This window comes from Adiantum capillus-veneris, chromosome 24 (genome assembly GCF_014529385.1).
Source record: "Adiantum capillus-veneris isolate H3 chromosome 24, ASM1452938v2, whole genome shotgun sequence".
Classification (NCBI taxonomy): domain Eukaryota; kingdom Viridiplantae; phylum Streptophyta; class Polypodiopsida; order Polypodiales; family Pteridaceae; genus Adiantum; species Adiantum capillus-veneris.
In genome coordinates, this window is record NC_140954.1 from 71,398,772 (window position 1) to 71,423,234 (window position 24,463).

The window sequence follows — 24,463 nt, forward strand, 5'->3', positions numbered from 1 at the left end:
AATTGGATATTTACAATGGGAGTATCCATGTAGGATACAAATAAGGAAGAAAAACTCTTAAGAGGTAAGAAAAGGTGGATTTCTTACAAGGTTGATGCTCCAAGTGTCTTGAGTAGGGCCAATTTTGACGCTTGTTGACGGTCCACTAGCTTTGACGGTACATTTTTTCTCCACTCTTGACCTTCCTTGAGAGACAAGGTAATTGAAGCTGAGTAATCAACCACCATGATGCTGTCTTTTAAGAGAAGAGGCTGAATTTTGTGGTTTTTTGATAGATATGGGTAATTTGGAGGAGGAAAAATGAGACTAGGTGGTCAATTTTGGAATGGAATTGTGTGTGGGAGGTGTGAGTTCACCATGGTTTCTCTTATTCTTCAAGGTTGAGGAGAAGGTGAGTAGTGTGCAGAGAGGAGTGGTGAGAGAGATGGGGATGATGAGTGGAGAAGTGTGTGTGAAAGAGGAAAATGATAAAGTGGAAGAGAGAGTGTGGCTGCATAGCATGGGAAAACTGGGGTACACTAAAAAAATCATAGCTCACAGCTGGTAGCTCCAAAAATCATGAACAAATTTGGGGTGATTATTCAGAGCGTGGGCTACATTTTCTCTTTTGACCACCGCTCCAAATTCGGAGTGGAGATAGGTGCCAAAATTCTCACCAAAAAGCCTGTTTTTATGCCTGCAAAAGTCTTTTAGTGGTCCCCTCCTTTGTTGAATTTGTACAATGCATCCAAGAGTGAGCCCCTCCTTTGTCATATTATAATACAAAGCATTCAAGTTGCCCTTGACCCATGCATGGAGGAGGATTATTGGTGAAATAAGAAATATATACATGGTGGGAGTAGTGTATGGACTATTCATGGACTTTAGCTCAATGAGCACATGGTGTTAGAATAATGAGTAAAAATAATAATAAAAATATGGAGGAGTTATGGATATGGAAAGATATTGGAATCATATGATATGGTCCCTCCTTGAATTATTTTTGGTGAAAGAGGAAAATGTATGCAAGTAAATAATATAATAAAAGTAACCAATGAGTAGAAATCAATTTTTTGTTTTCACGAGGGTGAGGGTGAAAATGTGGGAGTGATTTGTATAAAGGAAAAATATGAGGTTAGAGTATGTACATATTGGCAAAAAAATAAAATAAAAATTATATATATATATATATATATATATAATTATGGTGTAAGAGGATGAAAGAAGGTGTACATAGGTTTAATAAAACACACACCTAAGTAGAAATATTTAAATAAAATACCAAAATAATTATAAAAAATCCCTATATTTAGGCCATATATACAATGAAATATTTACACACAAATAGGCCATAATATACTTTTATTTATTTATTTATTATTATTATTATTATTATTATTATTATTATTATTATTATTTTGGCTCACCTAGCCCAGTGACTAGCTAGCTGAGGGTTTTTAAGAAGATATGGGAAAAGTTCCGTGACTCACGCACGCCTATGTACAGTGAAATGGTAGGGATAGCCACAGTGTTTGGGTGATTTTGGTAGGGTGAGGTAACTCACTGTGGCAATTACAAAGAGCCGAAAAAACGGCTATCATTAGCCCTCCCCCTGGATGATGGTATATTCATGTACCATCATAGAGCATCTTTTCCAAAGAGAGTGCTTCAGAGTCCTTGACGAGATCTTCATTGTTTGGCCCCTCAGAATTTTGGCTGGAGTTACACTCATGCTTCATGTAACAATACTTACATGAGACAGCGGCCTTTGGACAGATCTTTGGTAGATCCTTTGGTAGAAGGCGACTCAAATAGGGCTTCAAGCGATACTCGTTTACCTTCCTGGAGAGCTCTTTACCATTCAAGTCCATAAGCTGATAGTAGCTAGAATTGAAAGCCTTCTTGACTATGTATGGCCCTTGCCATCTAGTTTCAAACTTGGCATCAAAACGATTGTCAAGTCGATTGTCATACCTTAGCACAAGCTCTCCTTCCTTGATGCCTTTGTCCTTCAGTTTCTTGTCGTGCGTTTCTTTCGCTTGTGTGGCTTTCCTCTTGTAGCACTCGTATGCTGCTTCTCTTTTCCACTCAAGCTCCACTAACGTAAGAAGTCGATCCATCCATACCTCTTGATCATCTTGTGCTGATTTGCCATGAAGTCGCATTGTTGGAATGTTTAGCTCAATTGGCTGTAAAGCCTCTTGACCATAGACCAAGTGAAATGGTGTGAACTCCGTGGCTTCCCTATATGTGGTTCGATATGCCCACAAGGCACCATCCAAGAAGTCATCCCATAATTTTGTCTTGTTTTGCACCATCTTTCTAATGATTCCTGCAATGACACCATTAGCCTTCTCCACCAAACCATTTGACTGTGGGTAGTATGGTGTGCTATGACGATGTAGAATGTGAAGCTCTTCACAAACTTCTGTGAGCAATCCTTTTCTAAACCCTGGACCATTATCAGAAACAATCTCCAAAGGTGTGCCAAATCTACAACAAATGTGAGTGTAGACGAATTTACTCACTGTCTTCTCATTTACCTTTGCCACACTTTGTGCTTCCACCCACCTAGTCATATAGTCTACAGCCACTAGAATGTAGAGTTTACCATTTTTTGTCCTAGGCAGAGGACCCATAGCATCAATGCCCCACTTTTCAAAGGGTCCATTTGCAAGCACTATTTGCCTCGGGCCATGCACCAACCTTCTATTTCCATTTATCTGACAAGTGTGACAGCTTTTACACCAATGTTGAACATCCACATGCAAACTTGGCCAAACATACCCCGAAAGCAAAATCTTCTTCACAGTTAATTCTTGGGCAAAATGACCACCACATGCCTCTTCATGCAAACCTTTTAGAATGGCTGGAATTTCCTTGATAGTTGGTACTCGTCTGCACACTTGATCCTTCCCTCTTTGATAGAGGGAGCCTTCTAGGAAGAGATATACGCTTGCCTTCTTCATGAGTCTCCTCTTCTGAGCTTTTGTGAAGTCTGGTGGAAACTCACCCTCCAAAATGTAGCCAATGATGGGAGCCAATGACTCCAATCCCTGGTACCTCGGTTGCTTCACAACAGCCGCCACCATGATGACTTGCACTTCTTTCTTTACACATGCAACGGCTTGTTGTGCAAGTACATCAGCATCTTCATTCTGTTTCCTAGGAATATGATATAGTTGCACTTCTTCAAATTGATTAAACAATCTACGAATGGCATGAACTTTTGTCCGTAAGCTCTCATTCTTGCATGCCCAAATGCCTAAAATCTGTTTAACAATGAGAAGTGCATCTCCCTTTACCATGAGGCGTTGTATCCCTTGGCCAATGCACATCTTCAAACCATGAAGTAGAGTGTCATATTCTGCTTCATTGTTGCTAGCTGAACTTGGTAGATTGAACTTCTCTTTCATGACCACCTCTCCACTTGGGAGCCCTCCCCCTGCTTTTCCTATGGCTCGACGAAAAGCTCCATCAAAGAACAAAGTAAAAGCATTAGGAATACTTTTTGGTGGTGGCAATGGTAGGGTCTTTACTTCAGGCACCTTAATCTCCTTTTCGTGCACCCTATAAGTGAGAATCCCTGCCAATTGTGCACGCACACTATCTTCTACCTTGAAAGAGTATTGAAACTCTTGCAACTCCATAATCCACTTTGAGATCCTAGTACTAAGATTCATTTGAGATGACACCCAAGGGAACAAATTTTCTGCAGTGAGAATTACAAAAGGTTTTGGTAGCAGGTAGGATCTAAACTTTCTCACCGCAAACATGAGAGAAAGCATCATGAGTTCTGCTTCTGTGTAGTCTCTCTCCAAAGCATTCATGACCCTACTAGCAAAGTAGATGGGTCGCATCCTTGTACTGTGGGGATCTTGTTGTAGCAACACAGCACCAATTGTTTCTTTCCCAGCACTAGAGCTAACAAAGAATGTGTACTCCCAACAAGGAGGCATGAGTGTTGGTAGCTCTGACAAAATGACTTTAATGTTACAAAAGTACTCTTCAAGCTCATCAGACCATGCAAATTCTACTTGTTGTGTCAACTTTTGCAAAGGGTGAAGTAACTCCGAGGCTAAGTGAATGAAGCGTGACATATACTTCACCTTTTGAATGAATGAGATGACCTCCTTAAGACTCTTGGGTGATGGTAGCTCAATAAGATCCTTTGCCTTCGAAGGATCCACTTCAATGCCTTTGTAAGAAACTTTATGACCAAGCAAGATTACTTCATCCTCACCTATATGGCACTTGTCGGGGTTGAGTTGACCTCCCATGTCGTAGAGCTTCTTTAAACCTTCTTCTACCCTTTGTAGATGCAATGATTTTGAGCTATAAATACAGAAATCATCAATGAACACCCTAATTGACGTTCCAAAGAATGCTTGAAACACCATATTCATGAAACGTTGGAATGTTGCAGGAGCATTTGTCAGACCAAATGGCATGACTCTAAAAGCATAACAACCCCAAGGAGTGATAAAGGTTGTTTTCAATTGATCCTCCAGTGCAATCCCTATTTGAAAGTAACCTGAGTAACCATCGCACACAGTGTACTTCTCATGACCAGCTACCTCATTTAGTATCTCATCCTGGAATGGGAGGGGAAAGTGATCTCTCTTTGTTGCCTCATTGAGGGGACGGTAATCCACACACACCCTCCACTTGCCGTTCTTCTTAGGAGTGACAACAACAGGAGAGACCCACTCTGAATTCTCCACTGGATAAATGAACCTGCTGCTAGAAGCTTTCTTACCTCCTTGAGTAAAGCCTGCTCCTTGATGACTCCTAGCCTTCGTAGCTTCTGAGCCTTAGGTGTGGCCTCTGGCTTCAACTCAATTTTGTGTTGAACAGCATCTACTCCACGCACATCGGTGTAGTCTTTAGCAAAAATCCTAGGAAACTTCCTTAGCACACATTTGAACTCCTCTCTTTCATCCTTTGTAAGTGTTGTTGATAGCATACCTTCTAGCATCCCTTCATCTTGATCACCTTCATTCTCTTGAGGACCTACCTCCTCCAAGCCTTGACAAGAGGTCTCTTGGTTGCTTGGCTTAAACCTTACCCCCATGACTTCGATGGAAGACTCCTCTTCAGTAATGCTGCCGCTACTTTCTTCTTCTGAAGTGCTATCGGTCCAACCTTCTTCCGTCTCACTTTGAGATGATTCTTCATGGAGCTCCTCTTGGCGTTGCTCCTTCATGTCAAAGACAACCTTCTTGTGATTGTCATTCCTGCAAATTAGCTTTCCACTCTCCCAATCCTGCAAAGCTCGCATTTTCATTAGCCATGGTCTTCCTAGGATAAATGGGTAACCATTTCCCTTGGTAGACATGACATAGAAATCCACTGCCTTCTTAATGCCAAAGGCCTCCACAAAAACATTTTTACAAATGCCTACGCACCTAGCCTTGCTATTGTTTTCCATCTTGACCCTAATTTCAGGTGTCTCATGGATGTGCATGCCTAGTTTTTGCATGAGTCCCTCTGTCATGATGCAAATTTGTGCACCCCCATCCACTAGACCTTTCCTAACCAATCTCCCTTTGATGTAACAGTCTAGCACCGGTGTAATGTCCTCATTCATTTCAGCTTGTGCAATTTTTACAACAGGCACACTCTCTTTTACCTTTCTCCTAGTGCTAACTGCCCTTGTTAAATCCCTCCTAACTTGTGGACATAATGCAAGAAATTGAGGCCATGAAATATCAGGACCCTTACCTCTCATGTCTTCCAACAAGTTGTACGGAGCCATACCATGTCCAAGAGGGAAGTCTTGGAGGTTGATACGACGTCGAGTCCTCTTGGTTTCCTTGGTTCCCTTTGCCTTCTTGCCTTGTCCATGGTCACTCTGTGATGTGACTCCTTCTTTCTCTTTACCTTTTCCTCGGCCACGCTTAATTCCATTGGCTTCCATGTCAACCTCATTTGAATTTGTCACCTCTACCACATGCACATTTGGATCTGGCAAAGGTGGAACTCCTTCTACCCCTTGTGGAGGTGGTCTTGGTCCATTTGGCCTTTGTAGAAGCCTTGGTTGTTGACCAGCTCCTTCACCTGCATTCATCACTGGGTAATTCAAGTTAGGCCTCCCTGGCTCCCCACGGGGCCAAGGAAAATTATACATCCCATGTCCAGACTCTCCGCAATTCCAACATTGCAAGACTCTCCTAGGTCGTGGATCTCGCTCTTCAGACTTCTTTGCTTGTCCCTTTGGACCTACAGCTTGTGCAAGGTGAATTGACAGGCTGCTTAAAGATTCGTTTAACTTCTCAATTACTTCCGCCGTTACCTCAGGAAGCTCCCTCGATGTTGATGCTTGTGACTTACCTTTGGGTCTAAGACCTTCTATTGGAACCTCTCCCCTTAAGCACTTGAGTTTCCTATACTTCTCAGCAGCCCTAGTTTCAGCTGCATCAAAAGTAGCAGGTGCACCCGCCTCAACTTTTACCTTAAGGTCAGGAAAGAGTCCGGATATGAACCTCTCCTTCTTTAAAAATTCTGCACCATCACCAGGGTTAGCAACATTTCGTATCCATAGAGCCCAAAGACGTAGAAACTCTTGCTTGTACAAGTAGTAGTCATCTAAGTCTTTTTGCTTATGAGAAACAATGTCTTGCCATAGTTTCTGAGTGTTTTGGGGATCAAAGAAGTATCTCTTAAAACGATTTAAAACTTCTGTGTAATTCCCCTTAACTTCCTCAGGCAAAGAGTCAAACCAAGTACTAGCATCTTTCCTAAGGACCACCTCAAACATTTCTACACGTTCTTGATCGGTTACTATCCTCTTGATACGGCAAGACATCTTGAAATTTGCTAAAAATAATTCTGCATCCTCCTCAGGCTCTCCAAAGAAAAGAGGATATCCAGACATTTGGCGTTGGCTCTCCATTATTATGAAAGATTACAACACGAGTTACAATAAGGGATACAATAGAGATCTAGAACCACTCGCCTGCAAATGAAGAAGTGAGAAAATACCACTCTAGGTTTTCTTCTTCAGCTATCCAAGCTTCAATAAGGTCTTGATTTGTTTGATCAAAACAAAAGGGTAGACTATTGATGAGCTCTAAGAAGGGTTGAAATTCTTCAAAGCTAAGGTGATAAACAGAAATCTCTAGAACTTCATTTTCTGGATCCAAAAGAGCAACCACGTCCCAAGTGATAAATTGCACTTGCTCTACAATTCCCAATGCACAAGCGGTTTGTATAAAAACTAGATCTTCATGCTCGTCGAAGGCCGTGAGAAAGTAGCAATTGACTAGGAGCTCCTTTCCTTCGAGTTCCACACAGTCGGAGTGAGGCAACCTTCTCACAATTTCATAAAGAACATCCTCATCAAGTCCAATCAAGTTTGCAAGATTTAAAGACTCCACTTGTGCTACAAAATTCCTGGACAAAAACTCCTTAGGATTATGGTTATATCATTCAAAAGCATAAAGAGATTTACAATGTCTCTATGAACAAAGTGTCATAGAAAGTAGAGAAGGATGAGAATTTATACAAATTTGCAATCTTCTCTATGCTCTCTTTATTAAGACAAGCTCTGAATAGCTCCCTATCTCCTTTGTTGAAAGCGAAAGGAAGACTATTAATAAGACGCAAATGAGGGAAAAATTCACCAAATGTGAGTCTATGAAGCATGAACTCTGGCCGCAAGTTTCCTGAAGAGTCTTCCTCAATGGTGAAATGCACTCGCCAAATGCCAAATTTCACTCTATTTACCAATCTTAGGGCACACACTAGTTGGATGAATGCGCGGTCTTCCTTAGTGCCCAACAACAAGAGGAAAATGGAATCCACGCGTAGGACCTTCCGTCTTAACTTCACCACCCTCTTGTTATGAGGGAGACGCCTTACTACTTGCTCCTGCAACTCAATTGGTAATAGAGCTAGATCTCTAAGGATTGAACTTTCACTGCACACACATTCCCAGTTAGAATAAATGATCGTTTTTTTGTTTCTTGTAACAACTTGGACAAAGAAAAACACACATACACACTACTTTGCCGGGCTGCACTTCATTTTAAAATAAAATGAACACATGTACATCAAAAGAAGTGTGGTAGTTGATGAGAGGTAGAATGACAGGGTTTGGTGATGCAAGAATTTCTCCTGCTCTTTGGGCACCAAACATGAACACCATTCGTTGTTGAAAATGGATCTTTCTACTAATTGCAACGTTTATTCTAATGTGTGGAGTAAAATGAAAGGGAAAAACCTCTATTCCTGGGCCATTATCCATGGCCTATGCATGTCCTAATGCTTAAAAAAAAACAAAAATATAGACGTCCAAACTAAGGTCGTACCTAATGAGAGGCAAAATAAAAGGATTTACTGAAGCGTTTATCTCGGCCAACCTAAGAGGACCTAAAATTCTACGAATGACACGTTGAAATTGCAACTTAGTACTAACAATTATGTGTACCTTTTGCCTTGCAATGGGAATGAAGGGATCATACAAAGCTTCGTGATTCATGCAAACTACTTGACTATGCTAAAGGTTGATTCTACAAAAAAATACACAAGCCGTCCTCAGTGGGGGCACCAAAATTGAGGCGGTCCGGGGCGGGCAACAAGAAGAGTGGCCTCTAGACACCCTTCAAGGCTCCCGTGCTGCTCAATGGGGCTGGGGCACAACACAACACAAACCAAAACAACAAACCCACCGCCAAATCCCAACTACACAAGGGGCACCACCTAGTTTAAGAGCGAACTAGGACGCAAAAGAGGAGAATCGTTAGAGCAACCCACAAACAAGCAAGGAATTTACACTAACCCTAACACCAATGGAATACTCTCACACACTAAAACACGAGAGAGAGAGAGAGAGAGAGAGAGAGAGAGAGAGAGAGAGAGAGAGAGAGAGAGAGAGATAGTGTTCGGGCTACTTTGAAACGTATCGGCAATGATCAAGCAAACACAACTATATATTTAAGAAAGAGAGAGAAAGGGGGAGGGGGTGCTTGTTGCATTAATACCTTCTTACAAATCTGTCATGACAAATCAAAGTGAGATTAGTACTTGTTCAACATAGCTTGCGTAAATTTCACCACAACACATCACAAGAAAAGCCACCCCAATCACTGTCTTAAGGCCAGGGGAGTCCTCTCCACCCTGTCGCCCTCTTACAGTATGTGGGATTTATGGCTAGATTGATGACAACACCAGAGACAAGCTATCAAGAACTTAACAAAAAAAAACACCAAGACACTTACACATCATTGTTGTCCATTACTTCACGTTGGAAGGGAGACAAAGTATCCAAGCTTAATCCAAATCCACCCTCCTTGATTCAGCGAATGTTGGGCTTACACTAGTAGGAGAAATGATAGATTTCCTACTCTCAATTGAATGATCACTCTCTCTCTTACAATGGCATAGATTTCCCTTGCTAATCCCCTATTACAACACATGCACATGCATAAGACAATGAGCTTCCACTCAAGAGCTCCTTCTAGAGAGGTTGAGCTTGGCTTCTCAAGCTATAGCATAGTGCTCTTGCTTATGGCTCCCCCCCTTTTATGCTAGCTACACCCTCCTTTTATACCAATTTTGAAGGCTAGGGTTACTCCTCTAACCATGGTTGGGCTAGATTTTCAGCAATTTATCTAATTTCTTTTGCTTGGAATTATCAAGAAGTTGGTGGGGAAAGAGAGAGGAGAGAAATGGAGGTGATAGGACTTTTCATAGTGGGTTAGTGTTAGTAGAGTTAGTATTAATTTACAAATGGAATTGGATATTTACAATGGGAGTATCCATGTAGGATACAAATAAGGAAGAAAAACTCTTAAGAGGTAAGAAAAGGTGGATTTCTTACAAGGTTGATGCTCCAAGTGTCTTGAGTAGGGCCAATTTTGACGCTTGTTGACGGTCCACTAGCTTTGACGGTACATTTTTTCTCCACTCTTGACCTTCCTTGAGAGACAAGGTAATTGAAGCTGAGTAATCAACCACCATGATGCTGTCTTTTAAGAGAAGAGGCTGAATTTTGTGGTTTTTTGATAGATATGGGTAATTTGGAGGAGGAAAAATGAGACTAGGTGGTCAATTTTGGAATAGAATTGTGTGTGGGAGGTATGAGTTCACCATGGTTTCTCTTATTCTTCAAGGTTGAGGAGAAGGTGAGTAGTGTGCAGAGAGGAGTGGTGAGAGAGATGGGGATGATGAGTGGAGAAGTGTGTGTGAAAGAGGAAAATGATAAAGTGGAAGAGAGAGTGTGGCTGCATAGCATGGGAAAACTGGGGTACACTAAAAAAATCATAGCTCACAGCTGGTAGCTCCAAAAATCATGAACAAATTTGGGGTGATTATTCAGAGCGTGGGCTACATTTTCTCTTTTGACCACCGCTCCAAATTCGGAGTGGAGATAGGTGCCAAAATTCTCACCAAAAAGCCTGTTTTTATGCCTGCAAAAGTCTTTTAGTGGTCCCCTCCTTTGTTGAATTTGTACAATGCATCCAAGAGTGAGCCCCTCCTTTGTCATATTATAATACAAAGCATTCAAGTTGCCCTTGACCCATGCATGGAGGAGGATTATTGGTGAAATAAGAAATATATACATGGTGCGAGTAGTGTATGGACTATTCATGGACTTTAGCTCAATGAGCACATGGTGTTAGAATAATGAGTAAAAATAATAATAAAAATATGGAGGAGTTATGGATATGGAAAGATATTGGAATCATATGATATGGTCCCTCCTTGAATTATTTTTGGTGAAAGAGGAAAATGTATGCAAGTAAATAATATAATAAAAGTAACCAATGAGTAGAAATCAATTTTTTGTTTTCACGAGGGTGAGGGTGAAAATGTGGGAGTGATTTGTATAAAGGAAAAATATGAGGTTAGAGTATGTACATATTGGCAAAAAAATAAAATAAAAATTATATATATATATATATATATATATATATAATTATGGTGTAAGAGGATGAAAGAAGGTGTACATAGGTTTAATAAAACACACACCTAAGTAGAAATATTTAAATAAAATACCAAAATAATTATAAAAAATCCCTATATTTAGGCCATATATACAATGAAATATTTACACACAAATAGGCCATAATATACTTTTATTTTTTTATTTATTATTATTATTATTATTATTATTATTATTTTGGCTCACCTAGCCCAGTGACTAGCTAGCTGAGGGTTTTTAAGAAGATATGGGAAAAGTTCTGTGACTCACGCACGCCTATGTACAGTGAAATGGTAGGGATAGCCACAGTGTTTGGGTGATTTTGGTAGGGTGAGGTAACTCACTGTGGCAATTACAAAGAGCCGAAAAAACGGCTATCAATGGCATGCGGCACATCATGTCCCCCACGGTACCCCCATTGTAGTATGGAAATATTGTGATCCAAGAGATTCAGTGGTAAAGTCAATGCATCGTACAATGGAGAGGTGAAGTGTTTGCATTCCTTGCTCTGTCTAGAAGCTATCAAATTTCACCTCACTCGCTCCTTTGTAGCATTTTTCCACATATTTAATGTGGTTTGGAAAGAAAGATGCCTTTGATGGTGTACAATGTGCACACACCAAAGGAGACTGCTCCAACCCTCGTACCTTCTACCAAGTCCTCATGAGGGATACCGACAAGATGAGCGCACTTGGCACTCAAATCCGTGTGCATGATTTTGTCAGTGCCGCTCCCATCTGATCGACCTCCCAAAGTTGCTTGCGTATCTTGGGCCATCTTCAATCTCTTGGGTAAAGCTTCTTGGTCCTGCACTTTCACATGCTTCATCTTGACCTTTTGTTCCTCCCATAATTTATCCTAGAGCTCAGGAGGGATATCTTCCTTTAAGTCTCTGCAGACTTTCATATTTTCCAACACTATCCTAACCTTGCGGTGGGGGTCAAATTCTCAAATCCCTGCTAGAATCAACAACTCGTACTGGCCTTCACCTTGCAACCTGCATTTTGTGTTCTCCCATATAGTGCTAGTGAGGTCTTTGATGAAGATGTCGCTTTCACTAATCTGTTGTATGCAACCATCTGCACATGATGATATTGCCAAAATACATTCTTTTTGAATGGCACGCATAATACTTTTATTTTGATCTAGAATCATTTTAGCACTGGACAATAAAAAACAACATATCAAATATAAATTCATGTTTGCACACTACACTAACACTCTCACACTATTTCAAGCAAACCCTCAACCATGACTTGAAGACTTTAAGAAATGTGTATGAAAATATTGATAAACATTGAAACCAATCTTCACTTTAAACTGCAATTTGTTACACGTGTAAAATACAGAGCAAACAAGTGGTTTATAAGAACATCCTAACCAAACAGTACATGTTAAAAATCTAGAACATTTCAGCATATAATGAATTTTTAACTTATATTTTTCACCGTACGCTCTCACACTAAGTTCAAACAAAGCACACACCGACTTAAAGACTTCAAAAAATTGTGCAAGATTATACTTATTCAGGTTGATAATCATTTTGACTTTAAATGGTATGTTTGCTTGTGTAAAATATAATAAATATAAGTCATTCTTAATTAAATTATCCAGATCTAATAGAACATGTTAAAAATCTAAAACAATTCAAAGCCTCTTGGAAGATACATGCATCATGATGTATATATTGTCAATTTTATTTTAGCTCATTTAAAACATTGGAAGTATACAAATCGCGTTAGGAAATTGCAAAGAATGTCTTACTCTTAAAAGAGATAGAAATAAATATTTAACATGCAAATTGTGTTCTCACACTTTTTTACATAGAACTTATGTAAATGTAGCACTTAAAATAGCGATGATGATTGATGCTCAGATACAAAAGAATATTTAACATGCAAATTGTGTACAAATACTTTTTTGCATATAATTTATGTAAATGTAGCATTCAAAATAGCAATGATTGATGAATAAAGCATTGTTTTGAATATAATTAGCTAGTATATAATTTCATAAGAACACTTAAAAAACAACAATATCAAACAATTCAAACATTTGTATATAAAATACTCTTCACGGTCGTGTTACCAAGCAAGTATTTCATATACTTGAAAAAATTGATTGCACATGCACATACAAATTATATGACATTCATACGGTCCGGTTAACGACCTGAACACCACATTTATGCAAAATTAAATGCTTCTAACAAACGACACTCAATTAGCTGCGTTACTGATCGAGTGCCACTCGAATCTAAGGAGACATAATGGCTTGCATACGAGCATCATATAGCCGCGTTACCGATTGATGCCCATATGTTTTTTTGGAAAGGAGAAGGGAAGTTGACTTACCATAAGGATACTAGATTCGATGTGTTACCGATGTAGTACCCAGACAGTAAACCAATACTTACCACAAGGACACCATCTTCCCTGCGTCACCGAGGTGATGCCCTCATGGTAAGCATTGTTCCGTAGAATAGCTTACGCACACACTCTTATTATGTGGTAAGGTACCTTATGACTTCCACGCAATACAATCACTATAACACGTCGCGCAAAAATCGATGCTACGATATCGATGAGACAAAGCTTCTTTTAAAGGTAGAATTCCTTGGAATAAGCATCATAATAAACACCGGTATCGTAGCGTTGATATATGCACCGATAGAGACCGTCGAAATACACATTGTTATATGGCGGAATACACGTTGTTATTTGCGCAGAAATAAACGCAGTTATCTAAGCCGAAAATGTTTTTATATACCGACACTTGTTTTAAGGCCCATATCGGCACGTGTACCGAAATTTGTTCCGAAGACCAAACATACAATTTTTATTGGGAAGAGAGGGCTGGGAACTGATGCTGCTTGTACTGCACCAACAGAAAACAATCCTCTCTACCCAAAGGACAAGTGCACAAGCAGCTGCACTCCACCTACAAGTTGACACTAAGAGCGAGCATATACAGATTATCAAAACTGTAAAAAGAACAAAACCACAACAAAAGCTTAATCATGACAAGTTCTCAAAAGCTTAATCATGACAAGTTCTCAAAAGCATAACCATAACGTCGACTCCCAAACCATAGGCACAACAGCATAAAGATTTTATAGCCATAATTAAAACATGATTCAAAAATTGCAAAACCATAAACATAACCCACTTCCCATACCATAATCATTACCATAACTTGCTTGTCATACCATACCCATAGCAACCATACCATCATTGAAAAACCATAACCATAACCTTAATCTAATTTCCAAACCATAACCATCACATGATTGCCATACCATCACTAAGAACCATAACCATAACTTGATTTCCAAACCCTAACCATACCATGATTGCCATACCATCATTGCAAAACCATAACCATAACTTGATTGCCAAACCATGACCAAAACCTATGTGCCATACCATAACCATAACCATAACCTCTATGCCATACCATAATTATGAAACAAATCATAAGCGCAAACGAAATGCAAAACCATAAACATAAGCACTACAAAAATATACATGCAAACAATTACTGAGTAAGACTGTATCAAGGAGACCACAGCTACAAAAAATATTGTACCAAGAAGACTATATTAAGATGACTGAGTAAGACTGTATCAAGAAGACCCTCATGGTAATGCCTCCCAATTGATGTCCTCTTCTCCTCCTGCAGTTGGGTCAAAAGGGCCACAAGTCCATGCTTGTACCCATACTTCTCCTCTCGGCGTGTTGGAAGGCACTTGACGGCAACTTCCTGCAAAATTATGGTTAGTTATGAGATAAATCTTCAAATAATATATAGATTTTCAACAATTCAAAGCATACGTATAATACTTACAAAATCATGTCGAAGTGTGTCGTAGCCTCCACTCTCAAGATGTGACGTTGGCTCCATCTCTAGCTCTAGCTCCATCTCTCTGCTGCTGAAATCTGTCAGGATTGTCTTGTGTCTCTCATGAAATCCCCACCCACTCCTCTGCATCCAACCATGCCAGTGTTGGATTATCGTCATTGTACCTACCTCTTGCCTCTAACAAATGGTGTGACATTGTGGCGTTCGCCATGTCCAAAATCTAGCCATTCGAGAGTGGACCGTACCCCTCTGCTGACCTGTACTCTCTGTGAATGGCCTTGATGATGTAACTCTTTCTTTCATCGTCGAGATTATCCCAAATCTCCATCACAGAGTGACCAATCTAAATTGTATAGAGCTGTCAAATCCTCTGTCGCATGGCCTTTTTGACCCTATCCACCACAACAGCCACATCCTTGCTCTTGTACACCTTGCTAGGATCATGCTTGTTTGATCCCCAAGGTGTACGTGGTGTGCCAATCGGTGAAATATCTACTGAAGAGAGTGGGGGACGTTCTCTCGATGGTGTGGACGCATTGGTAGAACCACTACCACAACAACCACCACCTCTAGAACGACGCCTACCTCATCTTGAGGATGAACCACCCATCGGTGTAGGGGACACACTAGTCCTAGGCGTAGGAGACACACTCGACTGAGGTGTGGAGCCGGTAGGTGTAGGGACCACACTAGTCATAGGCATAGGGTCGATCGTAGTAGGTCTAGAGGAACATGCTGCCCAAAGGTTCTATGCCATCGCGATTTGCTCTGGTGTGAACTGTGTCAAAAAGGGACCCATCTGCTCGGGTGACATGCCGGTCGAAGTGATAGGAAACCTAAAATTAGGAGATTATGGCTCATTGTCATTGGCCATGTCTATACAGATTCACAAATAACACCCAAAATACGTTAGTTTACAGAGAAGAAACACTTAATTAATACAAATAACAAATAAATGAATCGCCAACACAAATGAATGAATCTACAATGTATTATAGACTAATAAAAAGACACTACAAGAGGCTATTCATATTAGCGACGCTCACACAGCGACGCTCAAAAAAAAATTTCCCGGCATCGCTACGAGCGTCGCTATGAGCATCGCAAATTTACAAAGAAATTTGCGACGCTCATAGCGACGCTCATAGCGACGCTCATAGCGACGCTTATAGCGACGCTCATAGCGACGCCGGCTGGGGTAAAAAAATAACCGAGCGCGCCCAAAAACTCAGATCTCAGATCTGAGTTTTTCGGCGCCCTCAAGCAAGGAGCAGGTAATGCTCTCCCTCACTCTCTCTCTCTCTCTCTCTCTTTTTCTTCTCCACACACACACACACACACACACACACGAGGAGAGGAAGGAGAGCCAGGTATGCTCCTTCCCTCTCCTCATTCTCATGTTCCCTTCCCCTCTTTCTCTCTCCCTCTCTCTCTCTCTCACACACACACATAGTGTTTTTGAGAGAGAGAGAGAGAGAGAGAGAGAGTACAAACAAAAACAAAAACGCACACACACATACATAAACAAAGAATGCACACACACATTGAGAGAGAAAAAGAGAGAGAGAGCATGCATAAACAAAAAACGCATGCATTGAGAGAGGAAAAGAGAGAGAGAACATGCATAAACAAAAAACGCACACATTGAGAGAGGAAAAGAGAGAGAAAACATGCATACGATCCAAAAAAACGCACACACATTGAGAGAGAAAGAGAGAGAAACTAATTTAATGTCGTAGGAAACTAATTAAAATTAAAAGACCTAAAGATCTAGCCGACGAGGAGTTGAACTCAAGACCTATTATTCAAGAGGGAAATGGCATAATCAATCTATCATACTTGGCATGGGTGATAGAAAGGTTATACCATTTATCTCTTTTTATTGGCACACACATCCACACACGCGCACACACACAAGAAGAAGAGAGTTATAACGTAGTAGGAAACTATCTTAAAAGACGTTAAAGATTAGGTTATATGTAGACTTACATTAAATTAGATTTAGGTTTATTTTTAACTAGATTTACGTTTATTTAAGTTAGATTTAGATTTACGTTATATTAGATTAGATTTAGGTCTCCATAGACTGCGATGCCTGCATGAAGCGGGTGAAGAAAGCCCTCAATGGAATATAGGGTATTGCTGCCTTCACTCATGGTGGGCTCCGTCGATCCAAAAGTACTGGTGAAATGTCTTCAGAAGATAGGGAAGAAGGTGGATCTTCAGGGCGGCAAGAGTCACTACATCCCCGACACAATGACCATCTAGACAACCTCTAGTCATTAGACTTACGTTAAATTAGATTTAGCTTTATTTTTAGTTAGATTTACGTTTATTTAGATTTACGCTTATTTACGTTAGATCGAGTCCACGCAAGAATTACTTACAGTTTAGGGTTTAGAGTTAGACGAACAGTGAAAAGATCTACTGTGAAAAGATGTTAAGATGCTGTGAAGTGCTACAGCTAGAGAAGAGGCAAAGGGGTTTTGTCCACTACATGCAGTATCATGTAGACGTGGGTGTGTAGATTTCTTGTACCCACAAATATAGGTATTGACCAATAAAGACGAGATTATAACCCGGTGGTTCTGATCTCCGTGCACCTCTAGACCGAGGTGTGCGGGGATTGGACATGACTAGAGAATGTGAGGTAGAGAGAGAGAGAGAGAGAGAGAGAGAGAGAGAGAGATAAGACGAAGAATGCCAATAGAATATTAAATTTGTTGTCCAGGTTATAAGTTTTTTATCCTCATTATGACTAGCGACGAGGATGTGGGACCGTCCAACCGAAACACCTATCTCTCAACGAGGGTCTTATGTCCTTGTAATCAATGCAAGCATGCTGTGCGACGGACAAGACGTGTTTCTTTGCAGCACGTTCGCAAATTTGGCGAGTTCGATCCATCTATTATAGATCGAGCTGTTGCCAATTATAACTCGTCGGACTCTGACGCTGGCCATCAAGCAGCAATCTTGCAACCCAATAGACGTGTTCGCAGGCGCTTTGGTCAAGCAGCATATGTGAGGCCACAAGATGTAGCCTCTGACAGCTCGGGGGATGATCATGCAGAGCACATTCCCAACGAGGCAATGTTTGAGCCCGAGATTGATGAAATGATCGAGACGATCATGGATTCAGAAAGGCTTATCTATGATGATATGAAAAGTGAAGCCGATACGCCATTGTATAATGGAGCACGTATGTCTAGATTGAAAGCACTCCTGGTTCTTCTCAACATGCAGGCAAAGTTTGGATGGAGTGACACTAGCGTCACAGCGCTTTTCAGTTGATCTATTACAATTAGTTTACTTTAATAGAACTCTAAATGTATAATGATCTGATAGATTTTTACACGACTGTATCATATTTTTATGTTGTGTAGATTGCTGAAAGAGCACATACTACCAGCTGACAATGTGATGCCAGATTCCCGAGATGAAGCAAGAAAGATTTTGCGAAACTTGGGGATGGATTACAATTCTATCCACGCTTGTCCTAATGACTGCATTCTTTTCAAAGGGGAATACATAGACATGGAGAAGTGTCCGAAATGTGATTCCGAAAGATATCGAGTAGATCTCCACGGGACAAAAATTCCACAAAAGGTTTTGCGACATTTCCCTCTGCTTCCTCGCATCAAGCATTTCTTTGAATGTAAGTCCATGGCCGCCCTAGCATCATGGCATGAGGAGAATAAATCTTCAGATGGTGTGCTACGAATTCCTGCAGATTGCGTAGCGTGGAAACATATAGATGGAACATGGTCGGATTTTGCCAGGGAAGCTCGAAATTTGCGCTTAGGCCTGGCTATGGATGGCGTAAATCCATTTGGTCAAAGATCAACATCTTACAGTGTATGGCCCGTTGTCATCGTCAACTACAACATTCCCCCGTGGTTGACTACGAAGAAGGGGCACCTATGGCTAATCTTGATTGTGCCAGGGCGATATAAAGTGGGGAATATGGATGTGTATCTTCGTCCACTATTGGAAGAGCTACAACAATTGTGGATTGGCATAGAGGTGGTGGATATGAGCCGACACACAGGACGACGGAATGCTTTGATCAGAGGCATTCTAATGTGGACCATGCATGACTATCCCGGGCTAACAGAATGCTCAGGTGATCTATTGACACTCCTCACTCAGACACTGTAAATCTTGTTTTTTCCCATAGTTGATCTATTATCATGTGTATACATGCAGGGCTTCAAACAAGCGGATACAGAGCATGTGTCACATGTGGACCTAGACTGAATGCACGTAGGGCACCCTCACTGAAGAAGCAAATCTACAAAGGTCATCAAGCGTATCTTCCAGAGAATCATGTGTTACGCGACGGCTTTTTGGGAAGAGAGCCACCAAGGATGTCTGCACAAGCATGGTTAGAGCAGAAGGAGATGTGCGATGACGGATTGCCTCCAGGGATGAAGAGACTATCTCTATGGTACGAGTTACCATACTGGCCCCGACTCATGATCAATCACTTGCTCGATCCAATGCACATATTCAAGAATGTGGGTAATCTACTATGGGACCATTTGACCGGCAAGAAAGATAGTTTGGGAGCCAGAGGTGACCTTAGAAATGTGGATCGTATGGAGCAATATTGGCCGCAAACAGCGTCTGATGGATCGATAAAACTCCCTAAAGCACCATGGATTTTCACAGGAGCCCAAGAACGCAAAGTAAAAGAGACCATTCGATCTTTGCGGACCCCCACTGGCATAATGCACTCGCTCCGAACGTGTTTTACTAAAGAAGGAAAGCTTACCGGTTTGAAGTCACACGATTGGCATAAAATGTGTCAGGTACGTTCATAGTGGACTTTAATATCATTGCATAAAATGTGGACTTTAATATCATTGCTGCACATACTTTACAGTTTATTTTACCGGTTGCCATTGAGGGATGTTTGTCTCTCGACATCCGTAACACAATCTACAAACTTGCAAAGCTGGTGCAATGGATCTCACAAAAGGAGATCAACGTAGACTCCATACCATTCGCCAAACTAAATGCTGCGGAGCTTGTGTGCATGTTTGAGAAACATTTTCCTACTACAATGCTAACCATTCAGGTGCATCTTCTTGTTCACATAGTTGATGAGGTGGAAATAGCTGGCACAGTTCATTCCAGATGGATGTTCTTCTTAGAGCGTTTCATGAAAACGCTTAAGGGATATGTGCGTCAAAAGGCACGTCCGGAGGGTAGCATGGCAGAAGGTTGGTTGGTATCAGAGTCCCTAGTGTACATTGGAGAGTGGCTAGACGGATTTGATAAATCTCGGGACACGCTATGGCGAACCATAGATGATGAGCGCATATCTGGGATTGTCATGTGCAATCTCTGTCTTGAGAAGAAGATGACGGAAGATCTAGAGGCTAAAATCAACCGATTTTGCATGCTTCACAATCCAGTGATGCAAAAGTGGATTTCACAATATAAGGATGCAAAGCAAGAGCGAAAAAGGGCACGAATCGAGTGGAGACGGGGAAGAGTACCACCGATGCACTATCCAGCGGTTCTGGAGAGCCTACCAACCTTCATGAGCTTAAGATGGTTGCACAACCAATTGAAAAGCGCACAACAACGCGGTGACGAAGTGACTGAAGAAGAGTGGGAGTACTCTCGGGGTTACGCGACCAAGGTAAGTTTGCAATGTACGACTAGCAAGTGACTTTATTTATAAACGTTTGAACGGCCACTCATAATCTTTGTTCGTTGTAGTATAAGTCATACACAGCAGCATGGTGTAAAGGTCGACATTTTAGGGTGGAACGAATCGACAAAAAGCGTTTTACTCAAGATTGTGGAATCATGGAAAAATTTGAACAGTCTAGTCGACGACGTTCCTCTGATGCAGATCCTGTGGTGGCGGAACTCACTTACTTCGGCACGCTGCAAGGGATTTTGAGGATCGATTACAGAGGATTTTTTGTCGACTTGTTCGACGTGCAATGGTTCAAGATAATCATGGAGGGTCGCAACGCTACTGTGCGTAGAGGAGAGTCTGGTTTTCTTGAGGTGGATTCTACTAAGAAATGGACTGACCTAAGAGACACTTTCGTACTACCCGAGCATTGTGAACAAGTAAGTATGTAAATAGTTAACATCCCCCTTTTACAAGTTATGTGCTTGAAAGCTCTCATGTAAGTTATGTGGCTCTGGTAGGTAATATTTCATCCTACAAAGTCTACATCAAACTGGTGGTACGTCATAGAGGTAGCCCCTCGTAGTGCAAGGACGTATGAAGGCTACCATGTGCCAATCACAACGACATCAATGGAGGAGATCAGAGAAGATGCTCAATCAGAAGCCGCTGCGGTGGTGCCAGACGAGCATCAAGATGCTACTACTCTATATGGGGTGCATGCAGAGGAGCTACAAAATGAAACAGAGGATATGTGTTTAAACGGAGAGCTCTATATAGATATAGGAAGTTATGCTGAGTTATGCGAGGATGAGAGAGAGATCTCTTAAAGCCACAAATATTGTATTTGAACAATTTTGCTCCGTGTTGTAAAAGCTCTGGCTCTCTAAGTACCTTCCATGGTGTATAACGCTCTTTTCTACTTGCGCTCACATCTTTTGATTGAAAATTCTGAGTTTTCGACTTGCCTCTTCTATCACTCAATTCATTGCGTCATTGTATTTATATGCGTCATTACGTCATTGTATTTAATGGTCTTTGCGTCATTGTCTACTCTATTCATTCAATATTAAGTTTAAATATTCGTGTGTTTAATGCAGGTATGGATGATGAGGAGTTTCTTTCTTCTTTGTCACCGCAGCAGAGACAGTGGTACGTGGAGCATCATCGCTCTGGCGCATCATCGCGCGTTCCTACTCCATCCGCATCTCCCTCTCTTTCGGAGCATTCGGCGCGCTCCGAAGCTTCGGCGTCGACGAGACGAGCTTCACACTCGTCTAGACATCGGCGCTCTAGTGGTGGCGGTGGCGGTTGTTGTGGGGATTCCGCCACCGATGCCTCCACACCTCCTCGTGTTCGACGAGGCTCTTTACCCTCCCCTTCTTTGCCCGCCCCCACACCAGCCACAGCATCGCCATCTACGCCAGGTTTTGCACGACTGACTGTTCCTAGAAGCTACACACCTCTACCTACTCCGCCAGGAGCCACCCCACTCGACACTCCTCGCTTCGGGGCCCAGACGTCGGTGGAGACACCTGACGTCCGTACCCCCATCGACACGCCGCTAGAGACCCCTGCCGGGACACCCAGGTTCACGCGTCACCGGCCAGAGGGCTTGCCTTACTCCGTCGACATCAGCGGCGGCATCATCATGGATGATGACGGCAAGAAGGTGATCTCGCGCATGGGTGGTCTTTGCTCTCAGCTGTTTAGACACTACATACTAAACAAATGGAGTGAAGTACCAAGTGATTTAAAAAACAGAGTCATCAGCATACTTCATGATGAGTTTCCCGTTCCAACACGGGATCAGCGCTTCAATAAAGACCTGATGAAGATTCGAATGCGCGAATACTGCAAACACAAGCGTTCCGAAGTGCAAAAAGCAATCAAGAATGGGTGGAACAGGCCAGATTGGCTGGCCAAAGAAGATTGGAAGAATGCGAAGAAAGCAGCGCGCGAGAATCCCGACAAGTGGAAGCAACAAAAGGATGCAGCCAGAGCGTGAGTAGAGGCAGGGAGCTCGCACCACTTGGGGAGCGGTGGATGGGCATCATTTGAGGCCGATTTTGTAAGTGTTTTCACATTGCTCTTTATGTTCGATAGTTTAGGGTTTATGAGTTTTTTAGTTCTAACATAATGAAATCTTTGTATGTTTTGACAGTGGTCGATGACAGGACGTGATCCCACACCGTACGAGCACGAGTACGTAGGTAGGAAGGGCTTAAACGCTCTGATGGAAATTCTCAGTTCTCGCGGCGGCATGGTTAGTATTAGGGTTTACTCTTTTTTATTTTTTGTATTGTTTTATAAATGTCGTTATATGTTTATACTTACTGAAAGCTGTCTTATTGTCTTTTTTTGCAGAATCCGACAGATACGCCGCTTGGACGCGATGAGACGTCTGACTAGACGACGTCAGTTTAGCCGTAGCTAGATAGCATTAGTTTAGGGTTTCTCATAGCTTATGTATCATGAGACGGATTTTATACGTCTTTTTGAACCATGTATATTATTACATTTGTCACCGCAGTTCCTTTTGCCAATCAATTCTTTATGCCTATGATGTTGTACAATTGTCATTATTACATTTGCCAATCAATTCATTTTGCCTATGATGTGTACAATTGTCAATTTTGCAAACAATTGGTCTTGTGGGTGACTATTTTGGGTCTATTATCTACCCTTGCACTTTTTTTAAAAAGTGAATCAAGTACAATATGGTTGATGGATGGCAGGGCATTCAATGCCCTGCCACCAAAAAAAAATTCTCTCGGGCGTCGCTATAAGCGTCGCTATTTATGGCTCTGTAGCGTCGCTATAGTCTTCTGTGTAAACGTCGCTATATGCGTCGCTATGAGCGTCGCTATATAGCGACGCTTATAGCGACGCATATAGCGACGCCTATAGCGACGCTCATAGCGACGCTTGTAGCGACGGTTTTAGCGACGCCGGGGGTTATAAAAACCCAGTGTATTTCCGTCGCTAACAGCGTCACAAGAGCACACAACCTCTTGTAGTGAGAGTACAAAAGAGTTGATCTCTCATCTTCTATGAGATCTGATGCACCAAAGATGTCTATCTCAATCTGTACTTCTGCATCTTCGTCATCAAACCCTACTTCTTTGTTGCTCTCCGCATCAGCTTCAGTATTTGACACTTCATCTCTAGGTTCAAGCATATGCTCACCACTGACCTCCAACTCAAAATCCAAACTTATATCATCTATTGGCCAGACACTTTGTTCATGCATCACCTCTTTGACCTCAACGTCCAATCCTTCACATACTTGCTTGCTTCATGGAGCAACTTGAAAAACATAGAGCCAACGCCGTTTAGACAAATCATTTTCTGTTCGTAGTGGATCTAGTGTGAACACAACTTGTTCACAATGCTACGGAAGTACGAATGTATCTCACACATCTGTAATGTTTATGAAGTTGAGAGAGCCTCAATAAAAACTCTGCTCAACTCTCCTCCAATTAGATGCTCTCTCCAATAACACAACATCAAGCAAGCATGGATGCAAGTTAAAAATATCTTTTCGTATCTCTTTGTAGAAAGGATGAGTATAGAAGGGATCGTAGCCACACAAAGGCTGATCAAAGGACTCATGAGAGAGAGAGACAGAGAGAGAGAGAGAGAGAGAGAGAGAGAGAGAGAGAGCATGATGATCACATGATATATGATGATAGTGAGACGATAAACACAGAGACCAAAATAGGAGGGATCAAGATGTTTGATGGACTTTAGAGTGCATGTGCATATAAAAACTTATATTTCAAGTTTTACTTTAAATAGCTTCAAACCTCAAGTCACATAGCTCACGTGCATGTATAGTTGCAAATCCCTAAACATACCAATAATGTCTAAATAGATTTCAAGTCACGGCAATTCGAGGACAAGAGACAATATCAAGAGATCTTGCAGATAGAACTCAAAGCCAATCAGGATTTAGGGCATGCAATCGTAATTGTTTTGAGCAGCATAACACATGTTGTTAGCTTTGTTGTGTGATTGAGATATGTGTAAGGAGGCCTAGC

At 41.5% G+C, this 24,463-nt stretch overlaps 1 protein-coding gene across 1 annotated transcript in view; it reads left to right on the forward strand.

Moving 5' to 3' along the window:
• Positions 1 to 19,355: 19,355 nt before the first annotated feature.
• LOC147426565 (uncharacterized) overlaps positions 19,356 to 24,463 on the forward strand; it is a 53,638-nt gene continuing 48,530 nt past the window's right edge. The window contains exons 1-2 of the mRNA XM_086498218.1: positions 19,356 to 19,578; positions 19,653 to 19,847. Coding sequence (XP_086354344.1) covers positions 19,366 to 19,578; positions 19,653 to 19,847 — 408 coding nt within the window. The 5' untranslated portion in view covers positions 19,356 to 19,365. The remainder of the gene's footprint in view (positions 19,579 to 19,652; positions 19,848 to 24,463) is intronic.